Raw genomic sequence first — 22511 nt, forward strand, 5'->3', positions numbered from 1 at the left:
GAAAGATGCATAAAAACTTAAATACACATTCTCATCAATCAGGAAACAAACTTTGCGAACACTGGAGACTGTGCAAATGCAGATATGCATGTATAAATAAGACATGCAACTAGATGAACAAAACAGGAAATAGAGAGCATGCCAACATGTGGTTGCATGTTCCTAAAGTATCAGAGATGGAAGGGGTCAACAAGGCCAGATAATGGGCTGCCAAGTGCACTCAGATTCTGTTATTTATTACAGCGTACATCAGTCTGTGCACTGCCAAGTGGATAAAAAATCTGCAAAAAAAAAAAAATTTCTAACTATCCTCTGATTTTCTGATGCATGCTCAATAATCCAGGTGGATAAATCTAACAAGGTTGAGTCAGAACCTGACTCATCCTTGTTAGATATCCTCTGATTTGCTCGTTAATTGATATATACCCCATTGCTTGTCCAACATTACACCGAAACGATTACTGGAACTGAGAAACATCCCTTCTCTGAAGTGTAAGGCAATGTTCTTTGAACGGGCTGCAACAGTGACTCAATGTTGTGCTTCACCTGCCAAACCCCTCAGAGCCATCCTCATCAGTCCAAAACTTTTACATTTTCTTCTCATCTCTAACCTCTTCCCCCTCTCCAGTGTGGTCGTACTTTCTACTCTCCCTCTAACCTTTTACTCTCATTTTTCAGCCCTGCTTTCCTCCCTCTCCATCATCATTTATCTGCATTCAGTCCATTTTCTTCCCAGCCTGATAGCTCTTAGATGAGGCGTCTTTCTGGTTAGAAACTGTAATGAAGACTGAAATACTATTTCCAGAACGGCTACTGTGAGATTTCTCCACCATCCAGTGCTGATGCAGAGTGATCGATGCCGTTGTTGTTGTTGTTGTTTTGGTTTCCCGGTTTGCTTTTATTGATGTGTCAGCTCGTCTCCGAGCAGATATTCCTAATGACTTCCAGCTTACATGGAGCTCTCATGGAGAAAAGTCAATTCATTTAAATGTAATTGTTCCTACTAGCCAAGCATCTTGCATGCATCATGCAGCAGTTATTTCTCAAATATGTCCTCCGTAGTAATGCATCATTATAGTAATAAAAATCACATAACGGAGAGCTTTAAAAATTTTACTCCAAATCTGTGCAGTATATCTCCTTCGTGGCAAAGTCCCTCAAAAAGCAAAGTCCAAGTTTTCCTTGTTCAATTTTCTGGCGCTACATGTCTCAAATTATATTCTTCTTGAGTGTACACTGTTTGTTCTACATGTGTGCCATGTGATGCCTGAACTATGCCTGTGCTGTTGTGCTATGTAGAAATAAATATAAATTCCTATGCAACAGCCAGAATGCTGATGGTTCAGACATGAACATGTTCTGTCAAAGCAAATGTGATACTCTGCTCTGATCGACCCTCTTCATCAGAATAAACAGCACTGCCCATCAATTACTATCAACCTTTACCTGATGCAAATAGGAATCTTCTTTACCTTTATTCTGATTTTGCTTTCATTTGTATTTATTTCCTGACTGTGTCCTATTTCTCTCATACATTACAGTATTTATAACATTTATCTGAAGGTACTAAAATCAGGAAGAACAACGCATCTTTTTTTTTTTTTTTTTTTACAGTGTTTTAAGAGCAGGGCAGAAGTTTATTCAGAGCTCAGAAGAAATCCCTTAGGAGTGCGCACACACAAAATAGATAAAGAGAAACTACCAGCTAAAAACCCAAACACATTGCACAGTTCAACAACCTCTACATTGTCTTTTTTGTTTGTTTTTTAAAGAAACTGCTTTTCACATAATGTAAAAATAAATTAAAGTTAACCTGATTAATTTTAAAATGTTGGCCTGGACACCGTTGACTCTTGAGTGCCAGATGAATCAACAATCTGGCTATAATTAGCTTAAATGCCAGTCTCACTATTAACAGGTCAGGTAATAATAAATCAATAAAGAAAAATGGGTAACGCTTCACAATAAGGTTCCACTTATAGATGACTAATAAATAGTTTATAGATATGTTAATAATTCCTCTATAAAAACTTTATAAATCATTAATAACTGCTTATTATGATTAATGAAGTGTGACAGAGAGAAAACTGACCAGTTTCGTGCCAAATAGTGAGCCGAATCTGTTCACCTATATAGAGTTGTTATATTAAACATTTCAGACTAAGTTACTACCTTGTAAGCACAATAAGCATTTGTAAACCTATTTTTTAGCATATAATATTGTGCTTTATCACTGCATTATAAGTATCTACAACTAATATTGTATCCTTAAAAAAATCTGCTTACAAATGCTTATTGTGCTCACAAGGTAGTAACTTCATCTGAAATGTTTAATATAACAACTCTAGACGAAATATATAGGTGAACAGATTTTGCTCACTATTTGGCAAGAAACTGATCAGTTTTGTCTCTGTCACCCTTAATTAATGCATAATAAACAATTATTAATCATTTATAAAGTGTTTATAGAGGAACTAATAACATATCTATTGCAAAGTGGTACCAAGGAATGCAGTAATATATAAAAAAAAAAAAAATTGGTTTCATGGAAAGGTAATCTCCTCCACCCCATTGTCACAAACAATCTAATAATGTTTTAAACGAGTTTGGATGGAGTTCATCTGGCACCTCTGGTTGCTGCATCCTTGCCAGACCTGACACTCCAGAACAGCCACATCATCTCTGTGCTTGTTGCAAACACTAGCCTTAAAACGACCAGCACTATTAGATTTAGAGATCAAACCAAGCCCCTACTAAAACTGGCATGCCTGGTATCCATGTATTGGCTTCAGCTAAGTGTTCTGGCACTTATTTATATAAGCCTCAAGGTTAGGTGAAAATTTTCTTATTGGCCATCATCACCCTTCGAGTGGTAATTGCTGATGTTGATGATAACGGATGTGGGATTTCCCCACGAGCTTTAATGTGCCATGTTGCATGTTGCATCCAAAATAAGGCAGAAGTTGATAGCCGCTGTTTATCCCACTGCTCCAACCAATTTGTCACTGACTCATAAAGCAGAAATGACGTTAAATATTCTCTAAAGGGCAGCTCTCTCTTGCCAACTATAGATCTGCAGGGGGCTGATGAGAGTGTTGATCCAACAATTAATTAAACCCACTCTCTGGCCCACACTGGGTTTAAAAAACACCCCTTAGCTGCTTGGAATCTCCTACACCGGTGTACGGAGCAAAAAAGAAACCAACATTTTATTTACTGTCACTAATTTGAACGTTATTATTGGTAAAATTCTTAATAATTTTCTGTGATAATACCCTTCTTGAAAGTAGTAAACACATTTTATCGTTTTTCCACATAAGCTTTTCCAACAGCATCACAATCCTTGGTGAGAATTCCTCAGTTAAAGAATTAACAGAGTTAAAAGCTCTTTTAAGCAAGCTGTACTGCTATAGACATAAATCACGTTGGCAATATTATGTTTTTAGGACAGAAATTATTACATGGTAAATTTATTTTGCTCAACTATTATTGACTGTAAATTACCTGTACTTGGGTTTCTGCATCTGACAGGAAAAATTTAACCGGCCCTATTTCTTTATGCTGCCACACTACAATGGATAAAGTAAATCTTCTCGAAAGTCCAAAAATAATTGGATGAAAAGTGAATGATTTTTTCTCTACACCCCTAATGTATTCTTTTTCATGTGCTTCCATCCATCATAATAACAATGCTAGGCTAATGTTACCAACCTTCCAGCTGCTGAATTGATTTTAAATACACAGTCACCTACAGTACCTGCTCTCTGTTGCTCCCTGTTCAAGGGCTTGAATAGAAAAAAATGTGCATATTTGTCCAATAAAAACAGATTTTGCATTTTAAAACACATTTTACTGAAAATGCTTACATGAAATAGATTAGTTTCTTTCTTCACATGCATGCAGTGAGAGAAAAAAAACAAAAACAAAGGATGAAACGTAGGTTTGTGTACTACACTTACTATTCAGTTAAACTCTAGCTGTTATGAAAAGCTACATTTCTAACATTTAGAAATGATAAGAGCGTATGTTTGCATGCAAAACTTTTTTATTTTTCATGTGCTTTAGTTCTTTATCCAATAAAGATGTGAAGTCCATCTCATTCACAATCCTTGTTTCTTTTTGCTTTATATCCGTTTGCTTCTCCTACCATCACATTTCGTTTTCAGCCCATGTCTGAAATAGTTTCATAGAGTGAATGCCTCCTCGTGTTGCTGATTACAGCTTAAAGTGATAGAGTGGCGCCGTGTCTGCCAAACTGATCTCTAATGTATCCGAACAGATAACATGTCTTTTTTTTCTTGACTAATTTAAACAGCCCGTTGATTTTGCGCTGCTCTTCTGCTGTTTGGAGACGACTCATCGTTTTAGCTTTTGTTACCTCATTTAGGATGAAGGAGGTAAAGAGGCGCATTCAAATAAGTGTGCATGATGTGTATATGTGACGAAAACCAGTTGTGTTTTTGTGGAGGCAGTTTAAAGTTATGACAGTTTTGTTCGTTTTTGTTTAATTTATTATATTTATAGTTAAGTGCTTTCAATCCCAGTCTTTTAAATGCTCGTCAGTAACATGTGGTGAGGTTTGTGACAGGTGAGGCACTGACACATCTGGAATCGGATGCTCACATATATGAACCCAAAATAGAAGCTAATATTTCAATTTAGCCTTTTTTTTATTTTAAATGCATCTAATTATGCTTTTAAAACTCCATACTGTTCAATAATGATGGCAAGAAAAACAAAATATTTAATGTAAGGTTTTTTTTTTTTGGGTGTGGAGGATCCTCTCTTTTTAAATACATTTTAAAAAGCATGCATTATCTTACCTTTATTTTAAGATGAAGTCCATGTGCCTATCCTTCTCCACGATCTCCGTTACTCTGTTGTAAAACTCGTTGCAGTTTGCCTTCGTTTTTAATAGTCTGGCTGATTCGATGGAGAACGTGTCTAAGCAGGAGTCTCTAGTACCTTCTGTTTCAACTGAAAATTGAGTTTAGAAAAATCTTTTAGTTTTGAGGTATGATCATTCATTTTGTCCAAACAAATTTAAACGAAAGTACAGATTTGCTACACCCCCGGCCACTCGGGGTAACAAATGAACACACAACGACTGCACCTGCTTCATTGTCCCTATGGGGCTGTACTGCCCCCTATCGGTGCGGCATGGTACTTTCTGCCTCACCCTGTGTACTTTCACCGTGCAATTATGACGGATTAAACAGAAGAAATATGTCACACACATTCATACAATATACGAGACATAGATGTACACATGCTGATGTTCTACACATGTGTAATCAAACATGTATACAGTAGTCGCTCGCTACTTTGCAGTTCATTTATCGCGGGTTTGCTATATCGCGGATTTTCAAAGTAAGATAGGACATGACACAATTGGCTGATTGATTTATGAGCCATGGGTTGTTTATTTAAAATAAATTATTTTTAAATGATTTTGCTCTATGTGTGAAGCCCACAAGTGCAGGGGGAGCGCCCTCCTGCAGCCGATCAGCTGATCTCCTTCTCTGCCACCACACACATTTCACCTGCTGCAGGTTTGTGAAGGGTTAACCCAGTTGTCCAGACGCACCGATCGACTTTTGTCTTCCACCTTAAAATTCAAACTGTCACATCGTAAAAATCATCACAATCACAAAATATAAAAGTGTTAAAAGTTATTTTAAATTATTTTAGTACTCCTATGTTCACTTGTTGAAGTGTGATTGATCAAGAAGTACATTTCTGCTCCGTGCTTCACAGCTGCAGCGGTGTGACAGCCCTTTGATGTCCTGCTGCACTTCTCTTCTCTACTATTTACATTTAAACACTGTAATATTTTAAATTAACAATCCATACTGTATGTATTGCATATTTAAAATGTTACAATATTTTAATTTAAATTGTTTATTTAAGGAGGGTGACTGGGAGTAACAGGTGTGATTACAGCCTGGTACATGTCGTGACAAAGTTTACTGAACTTGAACTTGGACTATTGTATCCCTACTTCGCGGGTTTTCACTTATCGCGGGTGGGCGTGGTCCCAAACATCCGCGATAAACGAGGGACTGCTGTATTGTCGATATAAATAGCGACAACAACGGGCATGCTTGTTATAAAGTAACAAGTATAGTAAACTATTATTCATCGAGACTGGGTCCATTTCTGATGATGATAACATGCACAATGTTTGCACTAAATCACACAAGATGGAACGTTTTGTTTCTCCCAAGGTTTTAGTTTAGCAATTTTCAATTAATTGCCTTTCATTGGTTGCCCTTTTTCAGCTGGTTGTCTTACAAAAAAAAAAAAAAAATTACATAAATAAATAACCTTCCTAAAATACTAGTAGCAATAAATTTGTTAGTATAGTAATAATATGCCACATTAATTGCTTGGTAACTATTCAACTTTTTGAAAACTGTGACCAAATACTTCTTTTTAAAATTTGGTTTGATTCAACCAGTTGCTTTTAGAAAAAAGTCCCCGTAGACTACCATGGGTCTTTATATGTCTTTTGTCTGGCCTTTTAACATCATAACAGTCATATCCAGGAAATCTACTGGTAGTTCCAAATATACTCAGGCTTGCTCTTAAAATGCTACAGACTGTCAAAAATCTAAAATAAATAAATAAATAAAAAGCAAAAAGAGTGCTTTGGCCACAAATCGATGAAAAAAAAAGGAAGAATAAAAAAAAAACATGCTTTTAACAAAGGTGACAGAAGTACTAAACAGTAAAGTTAGTATTTCACTGCTTTGCAACTAAGACAAATTATTAAACTGTTGAAGACTCAAAACTGTGAGACAATTGTGGGCACATTTTCAGATGCTCTCACTGAATTTAGCATATTTACAACTAAGCCATCAGACAGCCATGCATACATGCAGTTTTCAGCAGACAATATATATTTCTTTATTAAACTATGGCTCATGTTTTATGTGTGGAAGGCTTGAAAAACTGTATTCTAGGTCGTGCACATTATTTTGTTGCTGTTCTTCGTGAACATTACATTCTCCCAGACTACTTTATACCCACCTTATCAGCTGCCCTCAGCTAAAAGTGAAGATTCAACACAATCTGCTGGCTTCCACAGATAACTTTAATAATTGACTTTTTATGTATGTGAATGTTTTTGTTCAGTGCCCTGAGACAACTTCTGTTGAGACTTGGCGTTATATAAATAAACTGAAGTGAAATGAACTTCTGATTCACTGACGTACACTTTTGAAATGAAGATAATCAGATTTAGGCCAATTATGTTTTGTATAAAATAGTATAAAATGTGGGTACTGTAGCGCTGGAGTCTTGGCTGGATTTTATAAAAAATAACAAAAAGGTACTTTATTAATTCCCAATCAGGAAATTAATTCTTGGCGTTTTTCTCATCACACATGTGGAGCAGAGTGCTGTCATCTATATGACCAGGGCTTAATTTGAGCCGGATCCTGCCAGAACAGGATCCAGGAACTCTCTTGTTTTGACAGGATGTATTCCGGTAACTATTTGCCTGGATCCAGTAACTCTCAGACTTACTAATAATAAAGTTATGAACAAATATGACTGCAATGAATGAATAAAACTTATAGTGGATATGTAATCTGAAAATAATTACATAAACAATAGTTTTAAACACAACAGTCACTTACTTACCTACCCCACCCCTGCTGGCCCGCCCGCTATTTGCGTTCCGGCATAGGTCGGTTAACAAATAAAGCACTGTCTAGGATGCTCAGGGAGCAGCTGGAGGGTTAAGGGCCATGCTCAGGGGCCCAGAATGAGGCAAATGAGAGTGGAGGCAGGGTGCTTTACCTTTTTCAACCACACTTTTGTTGTCGTGCAGGGAGTTGAACCGGCAACCTTCCGATCACAGGCTCGCCTTCTATAGCGCTACAGTACCCTATTTTATACTACGTTGATCATTTTCTTTTCTCTCTTTCATTTTACAATGACAATAATTACTTAAAGAACGTGTACATGGGCTGCACAGCATCTAAAGTTTCCACATAGTTTTGGATGAAAAAGAAATGAAGAACATTTCTTTATTTATACATTTAAATCCCTGGCCAACTACTGTTTCAGCTGGTGTCACTAAATTCTCTATATTGCCTGTTAGCTCCTATGAATCCTGCTATTGGAAAAATGGGTTTGAAAAATAAATCTCTCTCCTGAGGATTTTGTGACTGTTATTTGCTTCTACATCACATTATTTGTTCACACCTTGTTGCTTAGGGACACAGTATATAAAGCAGGCAATTACTGAACAGTGTATTTGTTAAACTTTCCAACACATTCACAGTCATCCAGTATCATGTCAGTGCTGTTTGTAAGTCAGACAAAGAAATTTGTCTCAATGAGAAAGTCACTAGCATAAAGAGCTCGTCAATATGTAAGCACTTGACACTCTGGATTAGCAGGGAAGTAAAGAGCAGCAGAATGGCTCCAACTAGTCTAAACTGTGCTACTGTGTCTATAATAACCCTTTTTAAATGGTTTCACAAAAACGGATGACGTGCTTTCTCTAACATTTGTAGTAAGTAGCTCCTGTAATTGGGATGATCGTGATGCTGAGAAAACCCCAGCTTTTTGACTTTCATCCCTTTTGTCATTCATTCATTTTGGCTTAATCTGTGGTCCATACAGGGCCGGCCCAAGGCATAAGCATAAGCGGCTGCTTAGGGCCCTGGGGCCACAAGGAGGTCCCCTAAGTGGAATTTATTTATTTATTTATTGGTAATGATTTATATATGATTGACACAGTTGCATCATCAGAGAGGAGTTTTTCCAAGCTCAAACTAATAAAGAACTATATGAGATCTTCCATAGTTTCAAAATAGTGTTTATGTAGAAGTTACTGTAAATTCCCACCCGTGTTGGGCCCTTGAATGCACCTATGACCCCGTTTCCTCACCTCCACTTTCGGTTTGCAGTGTTGCCTGGCTCATTAGTATATAGGCACCGGGTGTGCTCCGTCACAATCTGGGTCCTTCCCCTTGTGCTACAAATGGCACAAGAACAGCTGAGTGGACTGGCACTGATTAGTATTAAGAACAAAGTTGGCCATAAGATTTCTTACAGTGATGTCATAAATCACTGACATGTATTGTATTGTATTTTGTATTTTGCTTTGTGTGTTACCTGTTGTTTTGTCTGTACAGCACTTTGGTTGACCTTGTAGCTGTTTTAAGTGCTTTATAAATAAAGTGGTATGGTATAAATGACTTTGCAGCCAGAAAAGCCAGGAAGCACATGTTTTAAAAAGTTTGTGAAGTACTGAGGAAGAAGACAAGTCAAATGTGTGGGTGAAGGGTGTTTAATATTTTAAGTTCAGCTTTTGCAAATTATTGTACATAGTTTTAAGAACTAGTTATTCAACTTAAAATTTATTTATTTTTAAACCATTTTACGTGGTTTCAAGTAATTGTTCATTTACATTATTTAAGTATTTCTTTGATATTTTATTTTAATTTTATTTAATTTAGTTTGTTTTTGCACAATTTAATTTATTTGTATGCATCCTAATTATTTTATCTGTTGTTTGTTGTTGATTTACGCTACAAATTATTTTGAACATTACTGCTGCAGTTCTTTGGAACCAAAGTTAATAAACCAGATGACAGTTTAGTTGTAAAATACATTGCATACTTTTTTTTTTCCTCTTTCTTTCGTTACATTCCGTACCACTACACATACTGAATAACGTAAACATGGCTGTCAGAGTTGCAATGAAGTTAATGTTAGGTGGGTGAATGATCTGATCATCTGACTGTTGATTGCAGTAATCCACATTATTAGCAGAAATAGAGGGCTCCAAACCATATTTTGCTTAGGGCCCCATGGTGGTTTGGGCTGGCACTGGGTCCATATCAGATTATCATTTAAAATTATGGATTACCACTATCTGAACAGCAGTGATTTCAAATATGAAATTTTAAACTGCAATGTTGGGATAATCAGACTAAAAGTTTCACAACTAAACTTGGCATTTTCAAGCAGTACTTTGATAACACTTTTTTTAAATAAATAAAATGACAGAAAATCTGTGCGTAGGGTTTCACAACTAGAAATAGATTTAAATTAAGGACTAAAAAATGTTTTACAGCAAACTTTCTTTGGCACTTTCCATATTTATAGAAAGAATATATAAAAAAATAAATCCTTATCTGACACTTCAAAAGAACAGAAAGAAAATCTTGACAGATTTGCTATCTGGATTCAAAAAAAAAATCTTTTTATGTGACAAAATGAATAGTTCACCTGTTTTACTGTGACATTCTTAGACGTTTACTTTGAGATTTTATACTGCAGCTACTATAAAAACATTTCCTTTCACAAGTGGTATTGAAGGTCCAGTGTTCTCATCCATGTCTTGCCTAAATGCAGGTGGTTTGACTTTGCTCTATTTATTGTTCCTGACCTTCCTAGTGGCATGCTGGTGGGTAAAGCTCTATAAAGTAGGAGTGCTCTTCTTTAGTGTTCTTCAGTTTACAGAGCAAAGATTGCTCAATGTTTTTTCCACAGAGGACAAAACCGCTCATGGAGAAAATAGCCCCCTGTGAGGCGAGCAGTGCAGACTGACATTTTGTCCCCGTCCACACTTGGAAACACAAACGCACAACCCAGTCACATGGACAGATGAGCAAAATATTAGTAGCACTTAAGTTTAAGTAGGATAAAAAAAAACATTATGACCCGAGCAGATATGGTACAGTTGCTTACCAGCAGGGGTGAAAAATGACTGACCATTGTTTATCGCAGGGAAAAATCTCCAACCATGTTTAGGGTGTTGTGAACCTACAACCTGATTTGCAACACCTTAATTTTATCCAATAACAGGTATCAGTAAATGGTAAATTGTAAATGGGGTCTTTATGTGTGGAGTTTGCATGTTCTTCTTGTGCTTGCGTGGGTTTTCTCGGGGTACTCTGGTTTCCTCCCACAGTATAAAAACATGCATGTTAGGCTGCCTTCAGGCCCAGGCCTCCATTGCAAAAGAGATCAGTGATCTCAATGGGATTTGCCTGGTTAAATAAAGGATAATAAATAATCAATTAGAACAGTTCAGCACAAATAAATAGATTAAAGCAGTGGTGACCAATACATCGATCGGGATCTACCGGTCAATCGCAGAGATATTATGGATAGATTGCACGGCATAAAAAAAAAAAAAAAGACGTCAGCATCACTATGAAATTTGTTGAATGACATGCAGTGCAGCCAATCACAGCCCTCCTCTCAAACAAGGTCTCAGAGTGGAGATTTTTTTGGGGGAAACAACCCTCTCACACACCCCCGAAGGTGTGAAATTATCCATGTAAGAAATGTGAAGTCGCACAAGCACACTACAGGCGGCTGCAGTCAAAAGTTTTTCTGCATTAACAACAGTTGTAAAAAATGGCAGAGAACAGAGAGTTTTTGTGCTACTCACCCTTTTTCAGCTTGAAGGAGCAAAACTAATACAATCCAGGGTCCAAAGAGACGTTAATGTATTCATCAGTTTGGACGTAAAAATGCAGATGCTGCATGCACACCGAATGCAGCCGAGTACCGCATCAGGGTTGCCAGATAAAATTAAAATGTCTTAATTAAATAAAGGTTGAATGAATGAATAATTACCCCCTCCTTTTCAGTGCACACGTTCAACAAACACAACACACACCTCATCTTAAAATATCTTTACTCAGCACATATGACAATTTAGGTCAAAATACTATCATTTTAAAGCCACAGTACTATTAAAAAACAAAACAAAAAAAAAACACTATACCACAGTACTATAGTTCGTAATTTCTTATCTGGCAACCCGACTGACAGAAACTACAGTGTGTTCCGTGTAAACCCACTTATTTTTTGTTTATTACCCCCAATAAACATTGAAAAGCTAACATTTCCAGAGGTTGTTCTCGTGTAAGTGGGGCCTTATAGAAAGTAAATCACTGACTTGGACATTTTAAAGGTAGCTCGCATGCTAAAAACGTGTGGGCACCCCTGGATTGAAGTCCTAATGTGAGGTGCAGGCCGTTGGGCTCATACACACCTGTGCCTCTACCACATTTCTTTCTTTACTTTCTTGCAACTTATTAATTTTAATATTGCATATAGAACCACTTTGTTTTGTTCACTCTGTTTAATGTTCTACTCTGTACTTGATACATTTATTTCCTTTTTTGTTTTAGTGATGCAAATCTAAAACTGTATAAATACCAGCCCATGAAAGGAGTTTGTCACAGCAGTCTGCTTTATATTATTTATATTCAATTCATTTCAGTTTATTTATATCGTGCCAAGTCACAATAGAAGTCATCTCAGGGCAACAGAAACATACATATTTAAAATAAGTAGATAAAAGTTTTATTTTGACACTTTTCTGCTTAACAAAATAATAAATAAATAAAAAGCTTAATATGCCATGTATTGTACTGAAAGGCATTTACAGCTGACCTCTATAAAGGTGACATAAGCACCAGTGCTTAAACAAAAAGCACCATTCATGAGTCAAAACCTAAAGAGGAAATACTGACTAATTTTGCCCACACAAACAGGTAGGTTGGAAGCAAGAGTCACTTCATCACGTCATTAATCAGCTCGCAGAGAAAATATACTGCCCAATAAACTGTACCAAGACTCCGCAGATGGGTTGTGAAAAACAAACTGATAACCGATAATTAAATTTTCTTCTATTTTTTCCCCCCAGCGTCTGATTGTTTCACATGCTTCCATCTCGTTCACAGTCAAATTCTTTTGTTGCTGCCTCTTGTATCAGGATTAATTATATTCTCTGTCATATAGAAGTTTGTAATTTCAAGACTGATCAGCAGCACATATGTTTTTGTTCAGGTTTTCTTAACCTAAGGTCCATCAATAAAAAACATGAGAACACCAAAGAGTTTTAAACAACACCAAGCTAATGGTTTGTTTTGTTATGTTTTCAGATTCTACCCAAGCGATTAGGCTTAATCAGCTAAGAAATCAAAAGGGAGCTAATAAGCTATTTATTGTGAATATGAGATTTTTTTTTTCTATTATATGTAGGCCTTATTAATTTGAGACGAGCATTTTTATTAGTGTACAAAACATAGTGGTGTGTTTTTATTACAGTGATTTTTTTTATTATATGTACAGATGGCGCAGGTCTTTTTCATAGTCATATTATGTATCGTTTATTTACTTATTTTATTTATTTTCTTCTCTCGGCTGCTCTCTTCTTCAGGGGTCGCATCAGCGAATTAAATCGCACAAAGACTTGGCAATTATTTTTACGCCGGATGTTCTTCTTGACGCAACCACAGCCCTCTGTGTGGAGCAGAGAGCTGACATCTAGAGTGCTCAGGGGAGCAGATGGTGTTAGGGGCCTTGCTCAAGGGCCCAGAATGGGGCGAGTGAGGGTGGAGGCAGGTGTGGGTGCTTCACCTTTCCCTCCCACATTTTTGCCCCTTTTCCATTAGTAACTGTACAGCACGGCTCGACTCGACTCAGCACGGTTCCAAGGCTTTTCCATTAGTAACGGTTCATAGAACCGGTCCCTTTTTTCAGTATCATTTTCTCTGGGGTTCCAAGCGGGCCGAACTGACACCAAAGCGTGACGTCAGAACACTGTCGGTCACTGATTGGTCAGGAGGTGGAGTCACTGGCTGTTGAGGAACTTTTCACATCAACAAAATTCGCCATTTGCAATTACTCGGAAGTCGGAGCAGCAGCTGGATCTATTTTTAAGCTTTTAAAAACAAAAATGACAACACCGTGGTCTAATGCTGAAGTGCAGGTGGTTTGTGTGCTTGGTGGCCAATGACGAAAATCAGAGCGAGCTAGATGGAGATCCGCCGGCCCCCCCGACTCCCCCCGATCCTCTCCATCGGAGCCTCGGAGCCCCCTCAGGTCGTGCAGGGCGTCATCTCCCTGGCTCCGAGCTCCGCCGGTCACCACAGAAGATCGTCTGTGCTGCAAACCTGGGGCTTGGGCTCCGGGCACTGGCCTTGTGCGCTCTGCGGGCTCCGAGCTCTGCTGGTCACTGTGGAGGATCATACGAGCTGCTGACTCGCAGAAGGCCGGGGTCTGGACCCTGGACCCCGGCCTTCCATGATCATTAAAGCCCGACCGTGACCCCCCGGCAGATGGGCGGACCGGGATGGAGGGTGGAAACAATTTCTTAAAATATTTTATGTATAAAAAAAGTTTTTTTTGTTTTTGTTTTTTTTAAATCAGTGAAGATAAAAAAATAAAAAAATAAATAAACGGTGCCGGCTTTATCCTGAAAACCTTTTTTCACTTTAATGATTATTAAATAATCTGTTAAAGTTAACGCAGCTGAAAAATCACAAAACAGACACAAAAGTATTGGATCGCTCAAACATTGTTTAAAGAAGAAATATAGTCTTTAGTTCAACTTTATTCCAACCCACAGACAAAACACAAAACAAGAATTAAACTTTAAAGCACAGCTAAAATAAAAAATAATCTGTAAACAAGAAACAAAATCACACATCTAAATTGAACAATGAAAGTAGACACAGCGAGTGCAAATACATCAAATGATGAAGAAAACATATCATTTTCAATATAGATATTTTAGTAGAATCTGCTTCAGAGATTTAATGGTGAACTAAAGTTCATTAAAAGTTCATTAGCAAGATGTTTATATATATTGTTTAATTTGGTCATCTTAATAATCTGTATTCTTTTTAATTTACCAGAAACTTCAAAATAAATTATCACCCTGTACTGAAACCTGTTTCAGGGTCTTACCGCCACCAGCTGGTAAGGCGCGTGATGTCAATTTGAACTCAGCCCACTAGAACCGGTACTGAAAGTATAATGGAAACACAAGGTGTACCGTACCGAGTCGAACTGTGCTGTACTAAAGGTACTAATGGAAAAGGGAAATTTGATGTTGTTGGTCCGGGGAGTTGAACCAACAACATTCTGATCACAGTCCCACCATCTTTAACGTCTGCGCCCCCACTCCCCTAGAAATGTGACATAATAATATGACTATTTTCATAGTCATATTTTAATGTCATATTTCTACAGTAGCCCATAAATAAATTGATTTAAGAGCAGGTCTTACTTTCTCTTGGTTATTTGTTTCAATTTATTTTACAGTTGTAGTATTTTCTGTCTACACAACTAAACTTGGTTTGGGTGGAGAATGGACTGTTAAATGTAATCTGCAGCTTCATCACTAGGTGGCACTAAATCTAACAAAATAGACTTTGAGATCAGTATCACATTGAGGATGATATTTCAGTTATGATGATAAATGTTTATAAATATGGCAGCTCAATATTTTGATAGTGGAAAAACAAAATGTATGGTTTGTATAGATTTAAAAAGTATTCCCAGAATGAGTAGCTAAACAAAAAGTATATTTAGCTGAATAATAAATATTATTAATACACCATTTTGTTTTGTTTGCTTTTTAACTTTGTGGGAAAAAATGTTGTTCTTGTGGTGTACATTGTTTTGTGGTGTAAAAAATGATTGTTGTTTTGTTGTGGCCTGAAAGGCCTGTTGTTTGACCTTGGGCCACAAGTCTCACTCTGTCAGCTCAAATCAAAGGCCACTCCAAATGATGTGTCAGATCCTTGAGAATCCTTGTCCTGCTAGCAGCTCTGATTAAAAATTTACGAAACATCAGCCTCACAACCTGAGACAAACCTTCAAAGGTTGCCCATGTGGAACGAGAGGCTGAAAACTAAAAGTTTGTTTGGATTTAAGAAAAAACTCAAAGAGCTCATCAGATTTGATGTTATGTGACAGTTTCACATAGCGAGCTAAAAGTCTACTTAAAGTTGTGGTTATTGAACACTTAAAGGGATAGTCTGGTCATTTTTGAAGTTATGTTCTGTTTTAACAGAACTTATCAAGTGCGTTGAGAAGGGCAAAACACTCCCTATAGATTTGGCTAATGGTAATTAGGACCCCATTTTCTTAAAAATTTCAGGCTTCTATAAAAAGAACCTTTGAAAAAATGTCTTACTGGTATGAAAGAACACCAGAAAACTTCTACATATTGGCATTATACTTTTTGTTGCCCAACAATGTTCAGTCAGGTCATCTGGACGGTTTCTCCTTTTTTCCGCTGAGATGTTTCATCCTTCATCCAAAGGACTTCACCAGTCTGAGGAGCCACAACAAACTTTGTCCCACAGGCAGCACACTCCCATAGTGGACCAACTAGTTTGCAGGTGATAAGATGGTTTCTGGGGCCCACCCTCTCCCCGTCAACTCCTCTGAGGCAGCCATTGCCAAAGTGGTTCAAACTATTACAGTTCATCAATAATTCAGGTAGAAAATCCAACAATGTTCAGTCAGGTCATCTGGACGTTTTCTCCTTTTTCCGTTGAGATGTTCCATCCTTCATCCAAAGGAGTTCATCGGTCCAAGGAGCCACAACAAAATTACTCCCACAAGCAGCACAGTCCCATAGTGGACCAACTTTTTGTTGCAGTTTTCTTAACCGAGAAACGTCTGTGTTACTAAGTGGATTTGTGCCAAGAATAGTCTGTGTAAATGTCAGAGTCCTGACACTGCTAAGGTACTAACCTTTGACAAGTGTTTGACAGAAAAATCACTTCAAAAATAACCAGACTGTTAAGCTCTTTTCTTGTCAATGTCGTCTATGGATGGAGAAAAGTGGTTCAGATTTTCTATAGAATGTCTCAAAACTGATCAGCGTTCTGCAACGTAAATTAAACAGAGGGCTCCGAGAACATTTGGTCAAATATAGATGTAAAAGTACACCTTGACCACTTACAGCCAATTATCTTACAATCACGTCAAAAGTTGGAAGATACTGAAAGTGTATTACTTTAAGTACAACCGTCTTCATCCCATCCTGCTTAGTATTGAATTGATGAATTGCATCTGAGCTCAGTATCTTAACAGTTTCCTCTTCCTAACCCTTTTTATTTCTCCGTTTTTCCCCCATTAGTTGGCATCTTGGGACTCCACTCGTGGCTTGAATGGTAGCCTGAAGGAGAACCGGATCGAGAGTGGCATGCAGGGAGTGACACTCAAGATTGTAACATTACTGGTAAGTTGCAGGAGTGTGCTGAATCTATTAACACTTCAACCTGAGTAGGCAATTATTTTAGTAACAAAAATAAACAGAACAGTTTTAAGGCAAACATTTCAAAACAGGTTACAATTTCAGAGATTCTTTATTGTCATTCGCACCACATTTTCTTACTCAGCTGTAGTTTGTTTTAGTTAAACACAAATTGAATGCTGTGTTACTATGCAAATCACTTTTGATTAAGTACATTTTCACAATAAAAAGTTGTAATTTATTCTATTTTACTTTGTTTTTTCAGTATTAAGGTGCTGATATGTCGCATTCCCGGTGTCTGTTTCAGGATAAAAACTCTTGCCGACAGTTTGACATATATAATGTTAATGTTGGAAAAACAGAATGTCTTTAAAAATCTGAACATTAAAATGACTAAATATCAAAAACTATTGCTGCTAAAATATGATCAGGAACATGAAAATAAAGCTGTTTAATATATTATTAATGCTTAGCCTTTGTAAATATGAACACAAATGTGAAAGCAACAGTCTTGTGGACTCTCAACTTCAAAAAAAAATTCAAGAAGGCAAATGAAAAATTCCTTTTGCACAACCACATGAGCAAACAGTTCATTTTAATCCTTTCAGAAAACGATTCCATTAAAAAACTCAAAATATTTCATACGGAGTTAGAAAATTATCAGTGATATTGAGGCAGTACTTTGACGTTCTGCTACAAATATTAAGGATGATAATTGTGTGAAACATCAGTTTCATTCCGAACAGGACAACTCCCCTCATCATGTCCTTTAATGCATCTCGCAGTTGTTAAAAGCAATCCCTACACCGCAGCAACGACTCTAAAACAAAGCCCCCTGGTCCTCTGCGTCACATCTCCTCCTTTCCATTTTTCCTCCTCTTCACAGATGATTTACCTTCACCATATTTATCCACATAAGTTCTGCTCAGCTCTCTCCTGGCAGTGTCACTTAATCAAGTCATTTGCCCCTGCCCGCTTTAACACCTCCCTCCTCTTCCTTGTCCCTCAGCCCCATCTTCCTCAGCTTCCTCACTCCACCTATTTAATTCTACCCTGACACTTAACTCATAAAGAGGAACTATGGGTGGGAGCAATAAATTTAGAATGGCAATTGCCACATTGATGAACCATAGCAGTTGCCATGGCGCCATGGGTTATGGGTCAAGAGTTGCTAGGGAAACTATTTTATTAAGATGAAGTTTAATGTAGATCATACTGGAGCTCTTCATAAAGGTGTCTTAAGATGACTGAGCATGTCCTTGCTTCAGCTGTCAGTGTCATCATGAGGATATTCAGGAGTATCTTGATGAATGTATTCAATCTCAGACACCAGTCTTTTACAGTTTTGAATCCTAACTATAGCAATAAAGCTCTTTGATTGGCAATTTTCTTTTTGTTGCCGTATGCGTAACATTATCTCCAGCTCCTTTAAGCTCAACTAAAACTTTCATTCAAACAGGAGGAACCTTTTGTGATGGTGGCAGAAAACATTCTGGGGCAACCCAAAAGATACAAAGGTTTTTCAATCGACGTCTTGGATGCACTCGCCAAGCTTCTGGGCTTCAAGTACGACATCTACCAAGTTGGTGATGGGAAGTATGGCTCAGTACTCCCCAATGGATCCTGGAATGGCATGATTGGAGAACTCATTGCAAAGGTTAGTGTTTGAGCTATTTTTTTATTTTTTTTTTGTGAAGGGTTGTGTGTCCATATTTGAGCCCAGTTTCAGGCAATTGCGCTGATTATAATAATAGCATTATATTGAACATATTTTACACTGATCATGTGTTTTTATCTGCAAAAACACGTTCTCCTAGTGAGTGGCATCCAGTATGAAAGGTTTTAAATAATGTTGGGGGGGCGGGGGGGGTGAGTGAAGGAGACGGCTCAACATGAAGGAGATGTAGCTCTGTAGCTTTTTAGCTAGCGCTTCTGTATTGCGCCGCCTGCTTAATGCTGCGTTGCTGGCAGTTGTCAATGGGTGGGGTAGGGTAGTTCAGTAGGCAGGGTGCTTGTTTCTGTTGAGCGGGCAGGGTGCCCTCCTTGTATAATGGTAGGAGAAACACTGACATATAGTGATCTATCTATCTATCTATTGTATCTATCTATTGTATCTATCTATTGTATCTAATCTATCTATCTATTGTATCTATCTACTGTATCTATCTATCATCTATCTATCTATCTATTGTATCCATCTATCTAGCAATAAATCTATTGTATCTAGCTATCTATTGTATCCATCTATCTATCCATCTATCTATCTCTATCTATTATATCTATCTAGCTATCTATCTATTGTATCCATCTTTCTACCTCTACAGTATATCTATATATGTAGGTATATAAAGGCCAATTAGTGGAAGTTGTATACAGTAGTCCCTCGCTACTTTGCATTCGTTTATCATGGATTTGCTCTATTGCGGTTTTTCGAAATAATATTGGACATGACACACAATTGGCTGATTGATGGATGAGCTGCACGATTGGCATGACATTTTTATTTAAAATAAATTATTTAAAATTATTTAGCACCTGCTGCATTTGTGCAGCCCAGAGCAGCAGAAAAAGCTTCCTCCTGCAACTTTGTACAGCCATTACTGCTGCAGGATAAACTTCCTGCTGCAGTTAAACAGCTGATCAGATGTTCAGCCTGCAGAGCAGAAAAGTGGGCGTGGCCAAGAGCGATTGCAGGAGGCAAAGAGCAGAGGAGGCAGGGAGCTGAAATTATGACATTCTTTGCTCTTTTAGAGCGTTAAGAAACATTGTTTAGAATACTACAAGAGTGCAGGGAGGGTTTAAAACGCCCTAATATATATTTTATATAAATAATAAAACAAACTAGTACTTACTATTTTTATTACTAATCCTACTTTGCGGTTTTTCACTTATTGCAGGTCTTGAGGGTACAGATCCCCTGTGATAAACGAGGGACTACTGTACATTATTATATTGTTGAATTTGATGCTGAATAACTAAAAATATTAGTCTGTGCATAAAGACAAATGCCTCTTTACAGAGAGCTGACTTGGCCACATCAGCCATCACCATCACACCTGAGCGCGAGAGCGTTGTTGATTTCAGCAAGCGCTACCTGGATTACTCCGTGGGGATCCTGATGCACAAGTCAGAGGAAAAGATCAACATTTTTTCTCTGTTAGCACCGTTTGACCTGGCCGTGTGGGCATGCATCGCTGCAGCCATCCCAGTAGTGGGCATCATGATTTTCCTGCTGAGGCGTATCCAGGCAGTGCGATGCCACAACAGCACAGGTCATCCACCACCTTCTGCCTCCACTTCACTTCAGAGCGCTATCTGGATTGTCTATGGTGCTTTTGTGCAACAAGGTGGGTGGCAGACAAAGTCACGTTCCTGTGAGATACAAGCCTTCACTGTTTTTCATTCATGTGGATCATCCTATGTCTCCCATTGCCAAGTACCAATCCTGCAGTTTCTTAATGTGAAGCCATTTAGTAGGCAGATCAAAAAATCAAGCAGAAACACTGAAAGTTTGTCAAACTGTTGTGTGCATGTAACAAATGTTATTACAGTAACATCTGACACATATACTTTAGCTGAAAATCAACAAGTCACAGTGAAGCTGATATTTACCCAATCCAGCCAATAACAGTAACGCCCCAACTGCTGCTATTGCAAACATAAGTGACAAAAACTGAAAGACACATGTGGATGTCACTATGCAACAAATGCTGATTCAGCAGATCATAAATTTCAAACACGATGCTCACTTTAGCATCTTTTGAAGGTGCCCTCCTCAAGGAGAACGCCCCATCTTTAGGTTTGATTTAGATCCATATATGTCTGTTTGGAACAAATGACTACTTCAGCAACTGATGTTAAAGCCTGAACCGCATCTATCACAGTCTGGCACGCTGCCTGTGAACCTTTTTCTAACCCAACACCCACTTTTTTTTTTTCAAGAGAATCTAAATTTATGCCATTTCTACCCCTACTCATCTCTGGCTCATGTTCAACGCTGCCATTTTTTTTGCTTGGTTCAACAACAAAAAAATAAAAATCCCTTGAATACGTAGGTCACTTTGATACAGATCTGACTGCTGAATGTTTGGGTGCCATTGTCAAAGTGCATAAACTTGGCAGCCAAATACCCCAATGATTTGCCAAAAGTTGGCTGCTTTTTTGTTGTGTTCATTGCAAAATAGGCTATCCACTCCCAGATGGACCAACTTTCATCACTGCCTTTTTTCAAACATAGCCTGATCTTTTGTTCCATAAGAAGGTCAGACAGAGGTAGGAAATAATCCAAACCTTCCAAGGGAACGAAAGGAAAGAACATTTTCATTATGATTAGAGTCCAATCAATTTGTTTCAAAGATGAAAGAAAGTACCCCACCAAGGACTACTGCAGTGGACCGATTCAACAGACTCACAAAATACACATTTTGCATTCAGTGACCTTAAATAAAAAAATCTGTCTAAGCCACATTTAATAAAAATGACTGATGCTGGAGTGCTATACTTCTGACAAGACCTTCTTTTTTTCACAAGCTACCCTGAGGGTTCAGCTGTGCTGATTGTGACACTTTCAGACAAATATGTTTTTATCACATTTCATATGCTTGAATCTTTCAGCTGATATTTCTATGGTTTTCCTGTTCAGTGCTAAAATTGAAGCTGACATTTTCCTCATTCATCATGATCTGTTTTAGTGTTCTTTGCAGACAAGTTTGTATGATAAAGAAACAATGGCAGCAACATAAACGTGACAAACCAGTTTTATTTATGTCAGCAAGGATAAGGAATAAATGTGAGAGTTTGGATGTTACCATCTTGGAATAAAAGAAAAAAAGTAGAAATGAGTAATAAAATATGAACAAACAAAAAGCATCCCGTTAAAAGATTAAAATCCGTAAAACTCATCCAAAAAATAATAAAATATATGTTAAAAATGTCAAAAGCTGTACTAAAGAACTGTGTGTATACAGCCAGGTTTCCAAGTGAGAAAATCCATAACTAAATATGATCTAAAGATCAAAACAGTTTTAAAATGACTCCCTAAATGAGTTAATCAATGCATCATTTAAAATACAAGAAAGAGTCCAGAACACAATTAACTTTTTTTCATTTTTTGCAAAAATAATAAAAAATAAATTAAAAAAAGCTAACACAAAACACAGGCCCTTAAAATAATGAAGAAAACTTGTGCATTTTTTTTTTCTGTTGTATTCAACAAATATTGTGCTTTAATGAGTACTCCATTGTTCACTTATCCACCGGTGTTTATTCTAAATTAGGTATCAGAGTTGGTCACATGTGTGGAATAATTTTTCAATCAGTAGAAAAGTAAACCAGTAAAAAACAATGCAGCAGTTAGTTACTTTTCAATTTACCATTTTCATGTTTAAAACAATAAAACATGTATTTGTTTAATCTACAAATATATGATCCATATATATATATATATATATATATATATATATATATATAT

At 37.4% G+C, this 22511-nt stretch overlaps 1 protein-coding gene across 1 annotated transcript in view; it reads left to right on the forward strand.

The window, feature by feature from the left end:
- grid1a (glutamate receptor, ionotropic, delta 1a) overlaps positions 1–22511 on the forward strand; it is a 302471-nt gene that overhangs the window by 262578 nt on the left and 17382 nt on the right. Inside the window, exons 9-11 of the mRNA XM_037679710.1 lie at positions 16925–17026; positions 18501–18698; positions 20061–20392. Of these exons, the coding sequence (XP_037535638.1) occupies positions 16925–17026; positions 18501–18698; positions 20061–20392 (632 nt within the window). The remainder of the gene's footprint in view (positions 1–16924; positions 17027–18500; positions 18699–20060; positions 20393–22511) is intronic.

The sequence above is a fragment of the Nematolebias whitei genome, chromosome 1, assembly GCF_014905685.2.
Source record: "Nematolebias whitei isolate Nwh7 chromosome 1, NemWhi1, whole genome shotgun sequence".
Classification (NCBI taxonomy): Eukaryota; Metazoa; Chordata; class Actinopteri; order Cyprinodontiformes; family Rivulidae; genus Nematolebias; species Nematolebias whitei.